The following is a 20,256-nucleotide window of genomic DNA, read 5'->3' on the forward strand; positions in this document are numbered from 1 at the left end:
CGCATGTTGACAAAAGATAACGTGTTCACAAAATGCGTAAAATAGAACCTTACAAAATGAAAGTTGTGACTCAAATGTTGATCAGAAGATTGGCACAGTTTGATTGTAGAGGGTGATGTAACAATTAGCACACTTTTTAAGATCATTTGATTATCTAAAACTGGTTACTTACCGATTCCCAATCCCACAATCTTCTGGCACTCACTCATAAATGAGTGAGTGTCTTATCTTAAAAAATGTAAGAAAGCCATGTCTGTGAAGGAAATGCCTTCTGGCATTTACAGCCCCTTGATAAAGCTGAAAAACACATGTAGCAACATGATTCAGTAATCTCACTATTTTCTTTGGATTCAAGACACACTGAGTGGGAAATGAGTATCTGTGGTAACATGTGGTTCAACACTGAACACAATCTAATTTTCACATCTTACTATGCACATTTGTAAAAGAACTGTGGGATGTAATTTGGTGATACACCTGCTTTACATATATTATTTTAAATAGACCATCTTAAAGACTTAAGACTACAATTCTGGCTTTGAGTAAGTTTTTCAGAAGTTTTATGTACATTTTGACCCCTGACAAACTATGATGCTATTGTCTTTCAACCAAATCAATAGACGATACGTTGTAAAACAGACTAAACCAGGTTTCAACGTGCACAGACACGATGTTTTCAGGATGCTAAGAGAAGTCCTGAAACAGAAACACGTTTATGCAAAAGAAACTTTTTCTAAAAATTGGGACAAATGTATACTCTCTATAAAGAAAATAACTGAAATCAGCTGTTGAAAGAAATCGGTCAGTCTTTAACATGCTTACAGATGCTAACCAGTCAGAAAAAAAATAGCTATCCAATCTTTTTTTCAGACACACACTATGCTTATGGTTGTTCTAGAAATAATATAATTTGTGTATGTTTCCTTTTTCAGTATAAGTGAGGCATTCAAAAGTAAAGCAAGAAGAAGGAAAATGATGTCAAACTAGATGTAGAAGGAAAGGAAACTAAATTTTCTATGTAAATTTAAGACATGTTTGCGATCTTCTTTTAAGCCGCAAGAGAAGGCAAACCTTAAAGCAGACAACAGGAAGGCTCACTAGAGAGGAGCAAGTCTCTAGTGTTTGGATTTGTAAATTTTGACCAAGAAGGTAAGAGTCTATATTCTCAATACAGACACAGATTAAGGGGCTAGCAATGCTAACAGCGACAAGAAGATGCAAAAGCCAGTTAGAAAACACGGATTTGTGCGAATTTCAACATTAGCAACACAAAAGTGTTCACAAGGATGTCCTAATCTAACCTTCAAACCATAAAATTTAGTCATTAAAAGCAGCCTCAAAAAACTCTTCTGTAGTTACTGGGAAAAAAGCACATCTATGGGATTGTTTCTGAAAGAATTCTGCAAATTATGAGATTTCCCTGAGGCCTAATAGCTAGCTCTGTGGTAATACATATAGTTGTCTAGACACAAATGTGCTGTGTCTCAGGCATTACAGTGTATGAGACAGTCTGCAAATGATTGGAAGATTGGCTAAAAAGTATATATATATATGACAGGATCAAAAGAGAAACATCAATCACCTTGTTTTCAAACACTTGGGAGCACACAGCAAATACAGAATTCGCTACAAACCTCAACACAAAAAACAGACATATTTTAATGCCACAAAAAACATAAAAATGAAAAAACTGTGTTTTTCTAACCTAATAAACATCAACTTTAACAATCCTGGAAAATCCAAGCCCCCTGAACAATTTAAATGTAATCAAATACCTTTTTCTTGTGAAAAATATAATAAAAACTGCTGTTTCAATCAAGGAATATTACATCATAAAACAGACATGAAAGAGTAATTACTCAGCAATCTCAAAGGTGTGAACCTCTGAAATTCACTTTGGCATCAAAAGAGCTGCCTCAGGCCTTCCAAAGAAATAATAATAATTAAAAAGAAGGTAGCATGTTATGCATTTGGTAAGTTATTCAGAAAGGTCTCAAGAGAATCTGAAAACAGCTGCTCTACTGTCTGGAAAACAGTCCCCACAGTTGAGGACATTCAAAACTGTTGACAACATACAAGGCAGTTAAAGAACGTTTACCCTAAAAGCAGACCAGAAGATGCTAAATGAAGTCCCCAAATATCCCAGCATGTTGTCACAGGAGATATAGTCGGCTCTTTCTCACTACTGTTGATGTGAAAGTGTATGCCTTTACAATCAGGGGAAAAAAATGGTGGGATAAGGTTCATTTTGAGGAGAAAACTTTTGCTCTCTAAAAATAAATCTTCACAGGTTCGAAGGTTATTTCCATGTGAACACTTCCTGGACGTTTGGAGTAATGGTGGAACATGGAAGTGTCAAGTTTTGGGAATGCCTTGCTGCCACATGAACTTGCCAGCTTACCATCACATGGTAATATACCTTGTATCAACATCTTTTTTTTATCTGGAAAATGTGAAAACATCTGTTAAAAAAAGTAAACTAAAGCTGAGCAAGACCACGTTAAGTAATAATAACCCAAAACACATCAGAACATCCACCAATAACCGCTGCAGATTTAGGGAATGGAAAGTCCTCGACGGCTGCCCAAAACTGCTGCTCTTTGCAAATTCAAATAATGATGGGGCAATGCAAGTGTTTTTTTCCCCCCCAGAAACTGGATTTAACTTGGCCTATCGCTGCTGAGGTAACACAACAAAGTTTGTCTGATTTCTGAGAAACAAATAAGACCAAAAAAAGACATGATACAGGAAGTTTGCTTCTGAAGGGTAAAGAGGTTCCAGCTCTGCAGCATGAAGACATAAACATCATCTGCAAGAATCCTTCAGGACCTCTGACATGGCTCCGCACAATTTCATTTAGTCCGGCAAATGAAGTGACAAGTCATCTTTACTGCGGCTTTAACAAGGAAGTGTAAACATGGAGGGGAGGTTTAGGACACTGCAGTGAGTCATCCAGGAGTTTCCTCTCGATTAAACTCCTCCCATGCCTTCACACACACTCCCAGGAGAAATACCTACAGGGCACTGCTCAATCTACCAGTCTTCCTTGGATTAGCACAGGGAGGAAGAGTGGAGAAGAGTGGCAGGGGAGGAAATGATGGGATCTGTAGCACTATTTCTCAGAGGAACTGTGCCAGGGTTGAAACATCAGTGAAAGTGTGACCTACTCTCATTGTTTTTTTCTCGCAGCTCCCACACATCATCTCTCTTTCGAAGGTGCATGTCGAAAAAAAAAAAAAAAAAAAGCATTGTCCCTAATTTTTTCACTGCCTTGGTCAGACTGGTGTTATTTTTTTTCTTCTTTTTTTTGAATTAATAACCTTTGAGTTATGTTCTTTTTCATCTCACCTAATAACATAATACATCATCCAATTAGACCACGCAAGCCTGTCATTGCTCGTCCCCGAAGAGGCGAGCGAGAGAGATGATAGAGTGAGACGGAAAGAGGAATGGGAGGATCAGGGGCGGAGAGACGGGAGCAGATGGGCCAGAGAGAGAGAGAGCAAGCATAGACTGTTAAACTTTAGTAAGAAATGTAGTTGACAGTTTGTAATCAAGCCTTCAGTACATTGCATCAAAGGTAATAAACCAAAAGGGTTTCCCTGAACCGGACAGGTCTTCCCTAACAGCATAGTTCATGTCTGTGGAAGCCAATTAAAAACTCATTATCATATAATGACAGGGTAATATGTGGAAATTATTTAAAAAGGTATACATCAGGGTCAGGTTATGAAACAACAGCCTAAGCATTGAAAAACTCAGGTTTTGTTCTCTGAACCCACCTAGATGGGGAAAGAGCCAATATGCCAACGGTAAGGAGGAGCTGCCAAGATCAACAGCTCGGGTGGGAAAATTAGTCATCAGGATAACAATAAGTCATTACTTATTATCCTTATCCATTACAATTATGGTGAAAATCTTGCAACTTTATGGAAAAGTTGTAAGAAGAAAAAGATTAAAAAAATATAATTGATGTTCATTACAAACTGAATTAAATGAATCTCTTTCCTCAGAATTCTACACACAAATTACTTTACTACGACAATGTGTGAGAAAGGTTTTTGAGATTTTTGGAAATTTCTTAAAAATAGAAAACTAAGAAAATACATTTGCAATGAAGTTCAAACTTAAGTTATTTCCACTGGTTATTTTAATTTGTTACTCTTTAATATAGTCTGATATTTGTACACTTTATTAAACAGCAGATGTGTCGCATATTTCACAGACTCTTGACTCTTCTACCTTTTCAAACTCATTTTTCATAGTGTCTAGAGAAAAGTTCATAATCACAATGCTTGATTTGTTAGACTTTTTTAGTTCCAGGTGTTGCTTCGTCACAAAAAAAAAAAAAAAAAAAAAGCTAAATAAAAATGAAAATGTCACATTTCTGAAAATGCAAGTCAGATCCAACTCTCTGTCTTCCGGGAGCGAAGACTCTATTGCTGGGCAGCCCTCTCTGCTGGATGTAAACTTAATTGCCTGAGTTAATCTCGAAGCAGAACATTCCAAACTCGAAGGTTTGTGACCAACCAGAGAGCAGAGAGAACACAAATTATTCAGCAAGTCGACTTGTTTTCCTCATTATGCGCACTTAAGGAGCAAACTGTCAGATAGTGACACGCTCTGACAGCAGTCTAACTCTGCCTGGATTAGCAGACACACAGAGTTGTTTGCATGAGCAAAAAGCCCTGGTTTTGCATCATGAGGGCCTGCACATGGAGTTTGCTATGATTTCGTAAAGGACCCATGTGGTGGCTTTAGTATGTTTGAAAAGGTGGTGAATGTTTGATGTTTCAAATGGAGCATCTAACATTTCTGTTGATTTAATTCAAACCTCCAAAATGCAGCTAAACAGAACGAGGTATACCCACAATTATTAAGACTCGGGAGTTTTCATCAACTCCAATTATTTATTATTTTTTAAGTTACCCGACTCTATCTCATTTACTTACAATGGAACAGAACCACTTGCACACGCTTGCATCAGCATTGCCAATTTAATGTGATAACTAAGATTGTGAATTCATTGGGGATATTTAAAGTTATTGGAATTTTTTTAAATATTATTTGTTTTTCTTACTTGTATTTCTTTATGCAGTAGCAGCATGTGAATTCATTTTCCATCTCAGCTTTAAGCAATTTAAACGTTTACAAAAATGATCCACCATTCATTTGTTCTTACATATTTGAAAGGAAATTGTAGTTAGGAGCCTCATATATTTATGCGCAATGCAACTTGACACATTGCTCTATGGCACAGTGCCAATTCTTTCTGTGGAAGTGCTAAGATGCCACCCACTGTGTATTTTAAAAAATATCCTGGTATATTTGATGTTTGAATTACCAAAATAGGCAGTTATAAGCATTTTTAAAGGGGGAAAAAGGGGTATGTTTTCCCAATTATTAGCTATCCGCTAGAGGTTTCAAGCCTGTGAGAGTACCAGAGGTACACTGTATATCAGATCATGTTAAAAAAAGTACTACATAAAGTTATATATACAGTTGTATTACTTTTTACTGAAGGGAATAGGATTGTGCGTTTAGACTTACGATAATACATCATAAATGCATCGTCTTTTACATAAACATCACTATCATGTCGTTAGATAGTAGAAATTTGCATCAATGAATGACAGTATTTTAAAAAGTAACTATTTGCAAAATAGTTAAGTTTACTTAAAGTTTAAGTCCTTTTAGGAGAAGAAGAAGAAAAACTATCAGCTTAATAAGAGATTAGAACAGTCATTAATCCAGTTTGGGTCAAAATCTAATCAATATATAAATGCAATAGAACATGTCAGGATCTGTATACCTGACTGCACCTAAGTTATGATTTGCTTTATGAAACACTTGCATCACTTTCTACTTGTTTTAGTGCAATGAAACTACTTGGCTAGCATGAAGTAAGGTTTAGTTACTTCTAAAAATAGGTTTTTCTGGAGCCTCCAGATGTTACCCGACTGAGCCCTAGGTTATATACTTTCATCTGCTTGTCATTCCCTTCATAAACACACAACACTGTGGTTTATTTTTTTAGGAAAACACATGTTTGCCAGATACACAATGTGTGTGCACTTTATCTACCTTAGAGAGGTAAATCACTTCAGGAACACGTGTGTGTGGGCTTGAGTGACAGAAAACATCCACTGATCCAGGTCAGCGGAGAGTGGGTCAAAGAGCTCAACGTCTGTTTATGTGCATTTGCACGCAGGTGTTGTCGCCGCTTCCGACAACATGTTGACTCATCAGCGGCTCGCATCCAAGTGACCTCTTCCCACACGAGGGAAAATGGGATTTGCAGCTTACAAGCAGAAATGTTCGGGGTGTCGTGCAGGAAGTGATGCGATTCCTATAAGCGGTATGGGTTGTACAGGAAATATCATTTCACATCATGATAATAAAATTGATATTTGTTCTTATGTCTTGTAGATATCCACTACACGCAATATTTAACTAGCCTCAATGCTAATATTTAAGAAAGAAATTTCTTTTCATAAATTCATTCTGTTTTACTTTTATTTGTTGTTGTGCTTCTTTAGGTTGGATGATGTTACAATATTTAACGAGTGTGTTTTGCTTATTAAATTGTGAGTGCCTCTTATCCCTCCAACAAGGTTTACAAAGGGATGCCCCCCTCATGCAATTTACATTTGGCATTAACGATCATCTTGAAATATTGTAACATCATCCAATATTTAACTAGCCTCAATGCTAATATTTAAGAAAGAAATTTCTTTTCATAAATTCATTCTGTTTTACTTTTTTGCCATGTTTTAGTATTTCACGGAATCAAAATAAATTTTAATATAGGTGGAAAATAACTTAAGTGAATGCAGGTGTTGTTTTCTGTTATGATTTCATTTAACAGTTAAAAAAACCCATCTTGACCCTAAGTAAAATAAATTGTTTCCTTTATTAAATCAAAAATCACCCTTTATTAACCACACCTGATTTGAGTTTCTCTAGCCTGCATTGCAGAATGAAAAAAAATCACTTAAATAGAACCTATCCAGCAACATGAAGTAGGCTAAAAGCAACATCATCCAACCTAAAGAAGCACAACAACAAATAAGAAACAAAGTTTTTACTATTTATTGTTGTGAAAAGGTTTCCTAAGTTATTTCTAGGGCTTTGAGATTCCAACAAATTATGCTAAGAGCCATTGTCCACAAATGGAGAAAACATGGAAGGGTGGGGAATCTGATGCCTGGACGTCACAAAACTAAATAACTTAAATCTTTACACATGCTCCAGTTAGGGGCAATATTCATAACATAAAAAGAAGAAAGCAAAACCTGGTCAAATAGGCCCAAACTTCAGCTAAACACAAAGACCCGTCTCACATTTGCCAAAAGTCATCTTGATGATTTTCAAAAAACGTTGATCAAAATGATAGTCAAACGAGGTCATGTGATGATGTTGGGCTGCTTTGCTTTTTCAGCACCTGACTCGTAATGAAAGGAATTTCGGTATCAAGGCTGGTCATCAGTCTGTGGTCTTAAACTCAAGCACATATTGGTAAAAGAGATCCGAGTACACATGCATGTCCTTGAAACATCAAAATAGAAAAAAATGAACATTTCAGAGCGGCCTAGTCAATGTAAGATTCAAATATGCGTGGGAACAGAAAAAAAAAAAAAAAACGAAACACATCGTTAGTTAACTGTAAACACCTGTTACTAGGTTTGGGCATTCACTCCAGGTATCTTTGTTATTAACAACTAATAAAAATCAGCAAGGGGGAACATACTATCATTAATGTCATTTCATTTCTCACTGACATAAACACTGAAGGAATTAGGTTTAGTTAAACACAGCAGATCATATTTAACGAGTGTGTTTTGCTTATTAAATTGTGAGTGCCTCTTATCCCTCCAACAAGGTTTACAAAGGGATGCCCCCCTCATGCAATTTACATTTGGCATTAACGATCATCTTGAAAATCACCCGGGGTGGGGGGACGGTGCCTCGCCTCCCAGTATGACCCTTTCACACAGCAATTATGTGTGTCTCTGTTTAAATGAGGTCAGAGCACATAAGAACCCGATCTAATCGCAGCGTGGCTCACGGCTGCCATCAAGGACACTCAGACCCCTTCTCTGCAATGTAATTGCGCCGGTAAAAATAAGCAGCAGTCTTTACCGCTGGTTGTCGTTTCCCTAAGGTATATATCTTACTTGATTCAAGCACTGTTTTTTTTTATTTTGTTTTCTTTCTGTAACTGAGCTCCTCCTGTTAAAAGCTGGAGGTAATTACAAGGAGCGGAGGGTGGGGGGGAAGCTGCATGACTGAGCAGCCAAGGGCATTTCTTCTTCTCTCACTTTGACCGAACCAAACAACAGGGGTTTTCCTCGATTTGTGCAGTCAGGACTCCCCTGACTCTCCCTTTGTGCTCTGACGGTTGCCTCTGTTTTAGCTGCAGGCAGCTTGATCGGGTGCACGTGTGCACATATGTTCGTTTGTCCTGCATGCTGCAAGAAAAGGAGTGCGTCTCTCGTGTCATGTTTGATTCTGTGTCAAATAAAGTGAGGATCTGATTTCTCTCTCTCTTTTCCTCTCTCTCTCTTTTTTCTCTTTCCTAAACTGGGCCACAAGCTCTTCTGTGCTGCCGTTAATTATCAACCTTATGGGGAGATGGAGCGAAGCTAGCAAACATCTTTGAGGAACGCTCTGTGTTTGTCCAGCAATAAAAGAGGCAAGGGCAGGGAGGAGGAAGGGTAAAGGGCAATGATGGAGTGCCAGAGTGCCATAAAGACACACAGCGTGACAAGCTTTAAAGGAAGTGCAGAAGAATGATGCAGGTAGAAAAAGAAGACGAGGAAGAAGAAGAGAGCCAACGGGGTGCGGCGAGGTTAAAAAAAGAATACGAATGAATTGGGTAGTAGCTTCAAGAATGACCTCCTAATATGAATTCAAGGCCTCTTGAATCATTTAACGTGACGGTGGGAGCCATTCTCAAACTTGGGCCGGAGTTACTGCAGCTTATTAATGCTGCTGACAAGAGCATGTCAAACACAGACGGGAGCAAAAAGGACTCGCACTGACTCCCTGACACACATTCAATAATCACATATGCGCTTCATTAGCATTGTGACAAGACCATATCGGTGACGGCTAGCAATGTGCTCCGACAGGCGCTGCAGCAGACTTTTAAATTAAACTTGGCGAAAATTGTTAGAGATGCGAGGAGGAAATTTGTCGGTGAAAGAAATTAGACAAATTTTCTGCTTGATTTGTGCTAACTGGATGTCCAACCAGTTAAAAACTGGTATATATATACTGGGTTTTTTTTCATGACCACAATGAGAGTTAGCTGGTCAGGCTGACAACATTCCTCTGTGCTGAATGTTGTGGAGGAAAGAGACATGTCTGTGGTTCATTAAGAGAGTGAAACAGGGATAGATATTTAGCGGATAACAGGAAGGCTAAATGTTACAGGAAGGCTTCTATCTATAATCTTGTTGAGCTTTAAAACTCAATCATTGAATTTGGTGTATTTGGAAATGATTGTATTTTGGAAAGCTCACAGGTGACATCAGCATCAATATTTGCTAAAACATACACATGGGCATCAATACTTTAGTAATGCTAATTACTGCACTAACTGTGTTAGCTGACATTAATGTACTTTTCTAAATCTACATTCAAATATCAATTAGTTTTTTTTTCTTATTTTAGAAAGAATTACACCCTCTTTTACTACTTCTGTTCCCTCATACATGCTTCAAACTTAACATAAACAATAATGTATTTCTAATAATTTAATAGCTCTTTGACAGTAATTGGACTGAGTTGAAAACCACACCAGCATGTCAGAGCTTTACAAACACAGAACTTGTGACTGGTGCATCTCTAAAAATCATTGCGCAGACTTTATGTGTTTGCTTTGAAATCTTTTTTTCTTTTTTTTTTCTCCACATAAATGCATATCATAAAAACACAAGAACCTGCCCGCCATGCCGCTACCCTCACACATCCCTTGTTCCGCGGAGCCTCCAGCAAGGACACAAATAGGCCCTTTAATGCATGCAGAACAAACAAATAGGAGCATCATCAGCAGTGCTAAGGGCTTCGAACCTCTGTCAAAAAGTGTGACGATCACAGCAGCGAACTCAACATGCTAACAAACCACAAAGGACTCAGGAGGACTTGTATTTGCTTCGATTTAGTCACTCAATCTAAAAAAAAGTATGAAAACCATCACTGACAACAAGTTGGGGCAACTTGTCACTGGAGGAGAAACACAAAATAAGTCCAATAAGTTAAAAGCAGCAACCTGAGAAGACGAGTTGACTGTTTATTTTTGTTCGGTGCAGCCTCTTCTATCGACAGTGGTATTTTAATCATGTATTATTATTATGTATTATTATGCTATTCTGGATCCTATGTCACTCATCTGAACACTGTGTTATATGTTCATCTGATTGTTATTCCTTCCATAAATATATTATCCATTTTAAGAATTTGTGAATTTCCCTCTGGGACTAATAAAGTACATTCACTCATTCACTGGTTGAAGTCACATGCTGAAACTAACTGGATGATGCTTGCTGAAACTTCAGATTGACTAGAATCATCGTTTTGTTTTAGCATACCACAATGATTTAATGCGGCCTTGTGACATAAAATTTTGCCGCACCACTTTGAAGATTGACTAACTTGGTCAGAAATGGTCTCTCTTCCCAGGCTTATTAGCAGACACAAATTTAAAAATCAAGTGGAAATAAATGTTTCTTTTTACCTTTTCATTCCAATTGAAAAAAGTACCCTTTTCACACTTTTCAATCAAAGTAATTACTGATGTTATAACAACTTAAGGATGTATTTTTTCCATATATATTTTCACCTAAATACTTCCTGTGCCTTCCCTTCTTTCTCCTCTCATCATTACCCCAACAGAGGTTCTCTATCCTCCCTCTCTCTCACCCTCATGTTGGAGATAAATTTAATCTAACTTTGTCAGCCCTAATGAAAGAAACCACATATCTCATTTAGCGTGTGTGTGTGGGAGGTTAAGGTAGGACCTTCGGGAGGATAACAAAACAACACGGTATTCATTTTATGCACATCTCTCATCCCCCTATTGCTTTGATTGGAATGTATTTTAGTCAACAGGGATTATTTTGATGAAAAAAAACAAAAAAAATAAATCACAGATCAACTCCAGAAATCGGACTCCCTTTTCCGCTCCCACGTGAGAAAACCGTAGATAAACAGTTGTGCATTAAAAAATTTTTTAAACCACACGGAGAATTCTGTTCATCGCTTATGTTTCTTTTTTTATTTTATATTTTTTTTTGTCTTTTCTTATGCAACAGAACACCGAAGGATTAAATTAACTTTAGGTTTCAGTGGGAATTTAATCTGATCGGTGTATCTCAGGCAAACAATTTGTAGATAAGCTACATCATCTGCTTTTCGCCATAAACAGCTGCAACCACACCATCTGTGTCCTGACAGCTTGGATCCCAATGGTGAGCTAAGGGTTGTTTAAAGCTGAAAAATCCTAAGAAGCAGGTGGCATGAGTTCAACAGTAATCAAGAGCTAATCTTTTATTTGTCTCAATGTTAAATGCTTCTTCAAGTTTGATGAACACTAGCTGCAAAGAGGCAGTTTAGCTTCATTGAGGCTAAAGAAATGCAAAAACTTGCAAACAGAGAAAGAAGAGAAATATTAAAGCTTATAATAATATTCTATCAGGCTGCGCTACAGTCAAACAATAATGTGAATTGTTACAAAAAACATCATAATACAGCTACAGTGCTTTGTACAATCTATGTATGACCACTATTGTAACGCGGAATGAGAATTCCAAATGCTTTCAGTTTTTAGACATAAAAAAATGATTTTTGATTTTTTTTTTTTTTTTTTTTTTATTATTTAAACTAGTGTTTTATTTGGTTGTTTGAACATGCAAGAATAGCTTTAGCTTTAGGAACTAATTCAATCTCATTTCCAAGTTCTCAGAACAAGCTGTGGTTCTTGAACTTATATGTTCACGCTGCACTTTTGTGGAGAAGAAGAAAAAAAAATTTCAGTTTTAAGAAGTGTAACAGTGGTAGCTACGTACTCCTAAATGCTGATGGGGTAATATTGTTGTATGAAGTATTTCCGGTGGGATGTGTAAAAATGCTCAACACATTCTTAAAATCTTCATTCTGTTAGCAAAAATCAAAAGCCATGATTCATTACACTACCACTTCAATGTTCCGTGCCATTTTGGCTTAGTTTATTGTAAAATGTCACCATAAAACATGCATATGTTTGTTGCTGCAAGACATGACCTGCAAGTGAAAAAAGGTCAGAGTATTTTCACTTTTGCAGTTCACTTTCGAGTGATTTGGCTGAGCTCTTTATTTGTCTCATGTGCCTTGAAAGCCACCTGCACTTTTATTGGATGAGGATTCCTCTAAAAACCAGTAAATCACTAATTTTCTCCTTTGTCTCATATTTACCCCACAGAGATTTGTGTATTTCCCCCCCTCTGCACCCATTCTATATCCCTGACCCCTGCCACAGTCAGTAAAGTTCTGATGGGAAGCTACATAACACTGCATTGTCTGATCAGGTGTTGTTGAGTAAGCGAGTTTGCCGGCCTGATCTCTTGGGGTCAGCTTAATCCTATCCTGTGCTGGATGTCTCCTTGTAACCCGGTCTGCTGTCCGCCAGCCGGGGCCTACGTTTGTGTTCCAACACTCGACTGGTCCCTCGGATGCTTACTCCTACGACATACTACTGCACCTCTCCATGCCAAACAGCTGCAAGATGTCTAGGTTAGCACAATGTTTGCATGCTCTGGTTTTGTAATGACTCAGCTAACAGTTTTTGTTGCCCTTTTGAGGTTTTGACGATGCAAGGCGTTTCAGCAGTCTCTGCAAACATTTTTATGTAAATAATCCGCGTCAAAACAAAGCGGTGGTGTCGACGCAGACGTTATAGTCCGATACGCCCGCCCAATTCGAGCCAGAGTCCGCCTTGAGCAAATCAAGAAGTGGGTTATTGATAAATTGCTATACATTTTGTATGTATAGCCTTCAAAGGGCCCTTTCTTAAAGTACGGCGATCGCACCGGTCCTCTGGTGGAGGTTGACGAGAAGGACAGAAGCATCTGAAATAAGGCCGGCGTTGTGCTTTGGCACTGATCTCGTTCCATCACAGATTTGTGTTAGGCTTGCAGCAGGTTTCATGGCCGTCCTTACAGTTGTGGAAGCCTGTTGCTTTATGGGAGTAGTAAATATGAGGGAGATTTTTTTTCTTCTTCTTCTTTTAAACATCAGGAGAGCACATTTCTGATGGGACACTAATATGACAGGTTAAACTCTGCTACTTAAAATGTACGACTCTGTAACTACATTACAACTACAGCAAACAACTACAACTCTGTAGCTGCTTGTTGCGTAAGAGAATACATTACCATATTTCCACTCTCAGAAGAAGCTTGTGCAGCAACAAAATATCCCTTAACCTGATTTCACTTTAGCGTTCTTTCATTAATTTACGTTCCATTAGAAGTTAACCAGGTGCCGTGCTCTACCTGGTACTCTTGGTAAAAATAATAACACATAAACTGTTCATCAGTGAAATAATAAGTATTTAATGTTTTCTAACATTAAATAAGTCAATCAGGTACACAAACATGTGGACGACCTGTAGGAAAGAGAGCAGAGGAAAAGACCCAGGTTGATTTGAAGAAATTGTGGAAAGACATAGTGTCAAAGATTCCTTGATTTTTACAAAATAGGACTGTGCACTAAATTAAATGTGACGCTCTGTTTATCAATTTTAGCACCAGTGTCTCTTGCCCGATGCAAGTTTTACACTTTTCAAAGCTGAACCCACAAACGGAGGATGTGACGGTCATTATGTATACATGTCAGCGCAAGTGGAGATGACACATGAGGAAAGGATGAGTGGCAGCAGCATCATTTGTTAATTTAACATGGAATTGTCTTTTATTGGCTCTGTTACCTATTAAGTATTTATACATTCATATTAAAAAAAAAGACAATGAAACTTCCTGAAACGTAGTCCACTAAATCAGTTCATGACACATTTTTGAGAACTTGCAAAAATTTGGTAACGAATCATTAATTATGCCAATAATAAGGTTCGATATTACATGATAAAATATATTTGTGAAAAGTCATCAGGATTTTAATTCAACAGCATTTCTGAATGCAGCCTAGGAGTCTTCTCTGGAGTCTTTTCTTTCAAAAATAAACTTCAAATGCAATTTACATAGACAGAAAATAGACACATGAGCTATAGCTGCAGCGTATTGCACTGAACCATTTTTCATCCTTTATCCCATGCACAATTGGGAATCTAAATCCACTCCAAGGATCTCTCAGTATAGCTGTACCCTTAAAAAGCTAATGCACCTCACATAACCCCAGCAGCTAACTCAGAGAACGGGACATCCGAGGAAATGTTTATGTTTTCATGGAAGCATAATTATAATGCAGTGACTCTGTGTAGAGCTTAGAGGCATTTGATTCATGTCCACATGTCCGCTCCCCGCCTCCGCCTTCGCCGCCACCCCACCCTACCCCGCCTCTGTTGGCACTGCAATGCCAGCCAAACATCTGGTATGATTATGTAAACAGACAGTTTTTTTTTTTTCTGAAAGCCATGGATTTCTGAGTTCGTCTAATAGGGAAGCGGCTTGCTTTTACTGAGAGAAATGGCTGCCACATTATATCATTTTATGATTTTATGTCACATGGATAAGTCTGTTGTGGTGCTGTAACAACACAAATGAGTTATGGGGATTTTAATGGCGCAATGGCCTTTGATTGGCTGAAGATCATTCCTGTATGCATAAGAGCTCTTTTTAAACTAGGGAAACCATGACACCACAACAGGCAAATCAATTAACTACGGTTTTTAAAGGAACTTTAAAAACTCCATCTCCAAATTTAAAATGCAGTTAACAAGAAAGACGAGAAATACATGAGTAACTCACCTGGTCTTTTCTCATTTCGACTTTTCCGACCCCCGCAGAGCCGAACCTTTGATATCAACACCAGAATCTGCTTCTGGCACAAGGACTTGTTGCTCTTGGGACAGGGCTTGCGCTTGTTGGCGACCGGTCGGTTGGCTTGGTCGTCCTTTACTGCCCGTTTCTGTCTGATGAGAGAGCTGGCGAGAGCTGCCATCTTCTGCCCCCCTCACACCTTTGGGAGGGGGGTGTCTTCTTTCCCTGTGCTCCCTTTGCTGATTTGTCTTTTTGGTTTCCTCAAGAAAACTAGAGTAGGACAGATGTTTGAAGGAAACCCCCAAAGGGGAGATTGGGCAACTAAGTGGGTTAACAGCAAAGAGTTTAACTTGACAGTTCCCTTGGAGAGGGAAGATCTGTAAAATCAGATGTAGTCCACCGTAAAGAGTCCAGTCAAGGACAAAAATAATAAAAATATAAATGTATCGAAGCGCACAAAAATGTACTACAGTCACATTTTTAGAACAAGGTTAGAATTGACTTCTGGAAGGGGGGGAGACGGAGACATGTCTCTAACCCTCTTCCCCACTCATCTTTCACATCAAGAGGTGCCTCACAAGCCAAGTTCAAAATGTTATATTCCCAAATAGCTAACCTACTTTTAAACAGACAAAAGCAAAAGAGAAGGCGCTCAATTTGTGTTACATATAAAAACTCTTCGACTGAAGAAAAGTGAGGTCATCCTGGATGCTAGGAAACTCTGAAAAGCGCAAGAAAAGCCAAAGTGTTTGTCACCCATCGTGCAGTCCACAGAGGTCCAACTTTGCCTCCCATCCGAATGTGGCAGCGCGGAATGATGAGCGGATGGTCCCGGTGGTATTCCGGCCGACTTAAATCCAGAGGTGGGAGAACAGCAGCAGGCGGGACGCTGGGGGTCTTTGTCAGAACAAAGCGGAGACATGGACACAGACAGACGAGACTCCTCTTCTGCCTCCGGATGGCACGCTCCTTTCCCACAGCCCTCACAGATCCCCCCCTCCCCACCCTCGCCTCCTCCTCCTCTGTTCCCCCTCCCATTCAAAGTCAGCGAGCGCTTGCAAGAGTATGTGTGTGTGTGTGTGTGTGGATTTCGGCAGCCACCATCAGTAGAGGTGACATTCATGAGAAAGAGAGAGAGAGAAAGAGAGACGAGGGGTGTGGGGTGTTGTCGATGGGGGAAATACGGGGGAGGCAAGGATGAGGGGAGGCTGTGATGTGTAGGAAAAGAGCTTGCCTAGAAAAGGGATAAAAATGAGGGAGGAAGACGGGAAACAGCGCAAAGAGCACAATTGTGTTATTTTACAGAAATGTCCCCTTAGAAAAAAAAGAAAAAAGGCTTAAATCATTTTGACTGCCAGACTGAAACAGAGGGGGTGGGGTGTACACAAGGAGGGAGGAGAGGACAGAGGAGCAGATTGTGACAATTTTCTGTCTCCTCAAGAGGAACAGCTTCACCCTGCGATACCTTTCCAACACATTCCTGAATCAGAGGGCAGTATCATCGTACAGATATCAATCTCCATCTCCACTTAGTGTTTATCCTAAATTCTCTGACCCTTATTCCCACAATGGTAGCCTTCCCTGTGCTCCATATCCCATTTTGAAGTTAGAGTCAGGATAAATCAAGTGATTTTGCTTCCTGATATCGACCGGTGACTTACCTTAACACTGACAACAGCACAAACTTGGGCAGATCCCGTGTGACAGCTAAGAAAAACAAACACACATAAAAACTCAACACACATCACCCCCTGATCACGTGAGCAACCGGAGAGTAGCAAATTACCCACTCAAAAACAAACATTCACACAGAACGCAACGGAAGGTCTCATGTTAAATTCTCAATACTTCAAGGTCAAACATAATAGATGACTTCAGAAATTCAACCTGAGACCCATCACAAACGCCAGAACAACAAAACGGTGCCCCAAGCCGTCTCACGCCAGCCAGGAGTGGCAACATGGCGGCCAAGAAAGCACAGCAGTCCATTCTTGGTACACAAGACAATTACGCAAGAACTACTAGAGCATGTAGATAATGCTTAATTGACAATATTTAAGAGATCAGGATATTAAAAGCAAATTTTGCTAAAGATCACAACCAGTGAATGTCTTACCGACAGTAGATAGACCACTTGGTATTTTGATTAAATATAAATCCAGACTAGCTCAGGCTAACAGTTAGTCTAGCAGGTGTCAAGATACAAGAAGACCGATGTAAAATAAAATAACTACGTTAAAAACAAACAAAAAAAAAAACCCACCAAAGCAGTCGTATGCTTAAGCAGTATGTAAACAGAATTTAATCAACCTTGCTGCCACATTATTTGCATTGGACTGTTATTTACATAGAAGCTGCTGATTATATACACAGTGGGGGGGGAGTGAGGCAGCGGTGTGCCAGCAATGATCTTTATGTGAAATGTACTTGGAACTGAACATGTAAATCTTTTCCTGTTAGAGCAACGAGCTAATAAAGTGTAAAAATCGATAAAACACTGTTCACTTAAAAGCTGTAATTGTATGGGTTTTACACCACTTCCATTTATTTGAGAACGTTACTCTGAGTTTCCCCTTTTGTGGGACAATAAACACAATTTCTGTTCTTTTCCACTAAAACCAATTTCTGAACAATCTTTTTATGCCAATCTTTAGTTGCCCTGTTTAACTGTCCGAAGCAAACAGGTTTTACATTTTTATGTTTTATTTCCACCAAACAATAGCTGACCAACTAAATAAAAACAATCACAGTCAAGATTCCAAGCAAAATCTTAAATCTTTTGATTAAACAGCAAATGCAGTCCTAGACAAAATGCGAGTACCTCGTTATGGAATCTGATACAGGAAAAAATTGTGCTCCTTCTTGTCCAAACCCTTAAACTACAACCTGATAAATCAGCTTAACGGAGGCCTAATCAATCCCATTTTATGTGGCTTGGGATCACCTTTACAAGCCAATTTCCAAGAGAACCAGCAGCGGGCATGACTTAAAATCACAAGGTCGATCAGAATAGTTTCTAACAATGCCAAATGAGGTCGCCGGCTGTCAACACTTGATTGGCAGGTGACAGCAGATGCTCCATCTCTTTGGGAGGACGAGGGCACGGTGGGGTTAGCAGAAAGGGAGCTGCAGATGAAGGAATTTAATTTGTATTGATGTGGAAACAGTAAAGATTATTTCTTCTCTCTCTCTCTCCCTTTCTAATGACGCCTCCACCCCTCCCTGCCTCCAGTGACCAACCGTCCCCCAGTCACTCACTTGTCTTCCTGCTTTGGGTTGAGAATCAATCTCCTAATGGACATTGCATTACGCACATTGCCAAAAGTTGTTCTCTGTCTTGATTGTTTCTGCTCGCAAGTACACGCCAAGTTACACCAAACGAAAGCTAAGTAGGGACTCTTCAGGCATCAGACTATCTCAAGGTTAAGAAATGTTTCCATCATTCTAATGAAATTTTGCGACAGAAAGCAAGTGAACACATTAAGAATGAAACCGTCTTGTACTTTTCCAAAAGATCAAGAGCAGAGCAGAGCACATGTAACAGCTACAAACTCTGTACAGTGTAAATTATTGGATTTGAGATCAAAATTAGACATGTAAATCTGCCTCAATGCACATCTGATCACTGATCCATTCAGGATATGTGCTACGGCATCCCAAAACTTTGGATAGTCATAATATAAGTCTCTTCAGAATGGAGAAAATTCAGCTGACATCACTTTGAAAGCAAGAAATATAGCAAATTAATATTACATCGTGTGTCTCTACATGAATTGTCTTCATCTAATATTAAAAGGCGATTAAATGAAGATGTTTTGCTAAAAACAACCCATTTCCCCTGCAAGCTCAGAGTATTAGCAGCACATCCTCTTTTAAGGGGCTTAATAATGTAAAATCTGTTCCGTGTCATCCATGTTACCTAACACAGACTTTCTTTATCTTTACTAAATACCATAAACCAGATAGAATTCATGCAGAATTATTTTATTCCCAAATCCTAATGAGAAAACGTTTCTGCTTGTATTTATAGGAAGAAACACTTGCCACATTCTTCTCTTTCTGCCTCAACAAATTAAACCAACACTTGATTTTCAAGATTCACAGATACAAAAAAAGAGAGAAAAGTTTGGCAATTAGTTCAATTTTGATTATGTAACGCCAAAAGGTCAAGTGTTATCTAAGGAAATGCAGTTGTTTCTGATTAATTTGTCATCTAAACAAAATGTGACGAGAGGAAAGGAATACAGGAGCTTGCGTGTGTCACAACCGAGCGTGGAAAAGTTTTGAGAGGAGCAGGGAACTGAGACAAATGAAGTGAAATAAAGCAAAATTAACACAAGAACATCTAAACTATGACTAACATAAGAATGCATTAAAGAAACATGGCGAGCCAAATGACAAAGGACAAAATAATCTCAATACAAGAGAGAATTCTTTCTCAAGAAGAGAAAACTAAACTCAGAAGTTCTATGAATCATCACACAATTGTGTAAATTTACAGTTCAAGGGGCATGACCTTTATTCAACGCTTGGAAAAAAAATAGAGGGTGGGTGCTCTTATGTAAGCATATTAGTTTTTAACATGCTTACCCATAAGGAAACCCCTGTCAATGTACAGATACTCAAGAAAGTGGAAATTATTGTTTTAAGATTTTATGTGATTAATTGTTGCTACACCTAAAAGAAATATGGCGGTAAAGACTCTCTAATGTCACATCGTTGTAATTTCACGTCCACGTTGTCACACTTTACGGCACTTTTCTGTTACATGGTACATTACGGTTCAGCGCTGGTGGTTTTTCTGTGGTACACAGTACCACTTTACTGATACTTTGTGGCAGTTATTTTATCTATTTCCTAGGCCAAGTTTCTGAGAGAGCCGAACCACCGACACGGTGACATGAAAATACTGTACAGCAATATTACTTGTGGGTGAGAATAGCATTTCGGCTGCGAATCAGATAACTTCGCTGGTTGCCTCAGCCACTAAAATAAAGCATAAATCATGGAACGTTTTATTTGTGCCCACGGTTAGAATGTTGTGTGCATGGCTAATGAGTGTAGCGCTGTTGCGAGCTCATTTGGTGCAATAACTACGCCCCGCTCCTACAATCCTCAATCATAAGTCGCTTTGGGTAAAACTGTAATTTAATGTAACAAATAGATGCACATACAGGGATGCTGTATGTCTTACCTGAGCACATCTCTAAATGTGTGGTGATGAAGAAATTGTGCTTCCTAATGATATGGGAGGCAAACTGTCAGCTTAATAAGATGA

The 20,256-nt window shown here is 38.8% G+C and overlaps 1 protein-coding gene across 1 annotated transcript in view; it reads right to left on the minus strand.

Annotated features, from left to right (window-relative positions):
* fgf11b (fibroblast growth factor 11b) overlaps nucleotides 1-15,932 on the minus strand; it is a 28,291-nt gene extending 12,359 nt beyond the window's left edge. The window contains exon 1 of the mRNA XM_055043613.1: nucleotides 14,967-15,932. Coding sequence (XP_054899588.1) covers nucleotides 14,967-15,159 — 193 coding nt within the window. The 5' untranslated portion in view covers nucleotides 15,160-15,932. The remainder of the gene's footprint in view (nucleotides 1-14,966) is intronic.
* Nucleotides 15,933-20,256: the final 4,324 nt, after the last annotated feature.

The sequence above is a fragment of the Poeciliopsis prolifica genome, unplaced genomic scaffold (assembly GCF_027474105.1).
Source record: "Poeciliopsis prolifica strain line A6 unplaced genomic scaffold, Auburn_PproV2 SCAFFOLD019, whole genome shotgun sequence".
Lineage (NCBI taxonomy): Eukaryota > Metazoa > Chordata > Actinopteri > Cyprinodontiformes > Poeciliidae > Poeciliopsis > Poeciliopsis prolifica.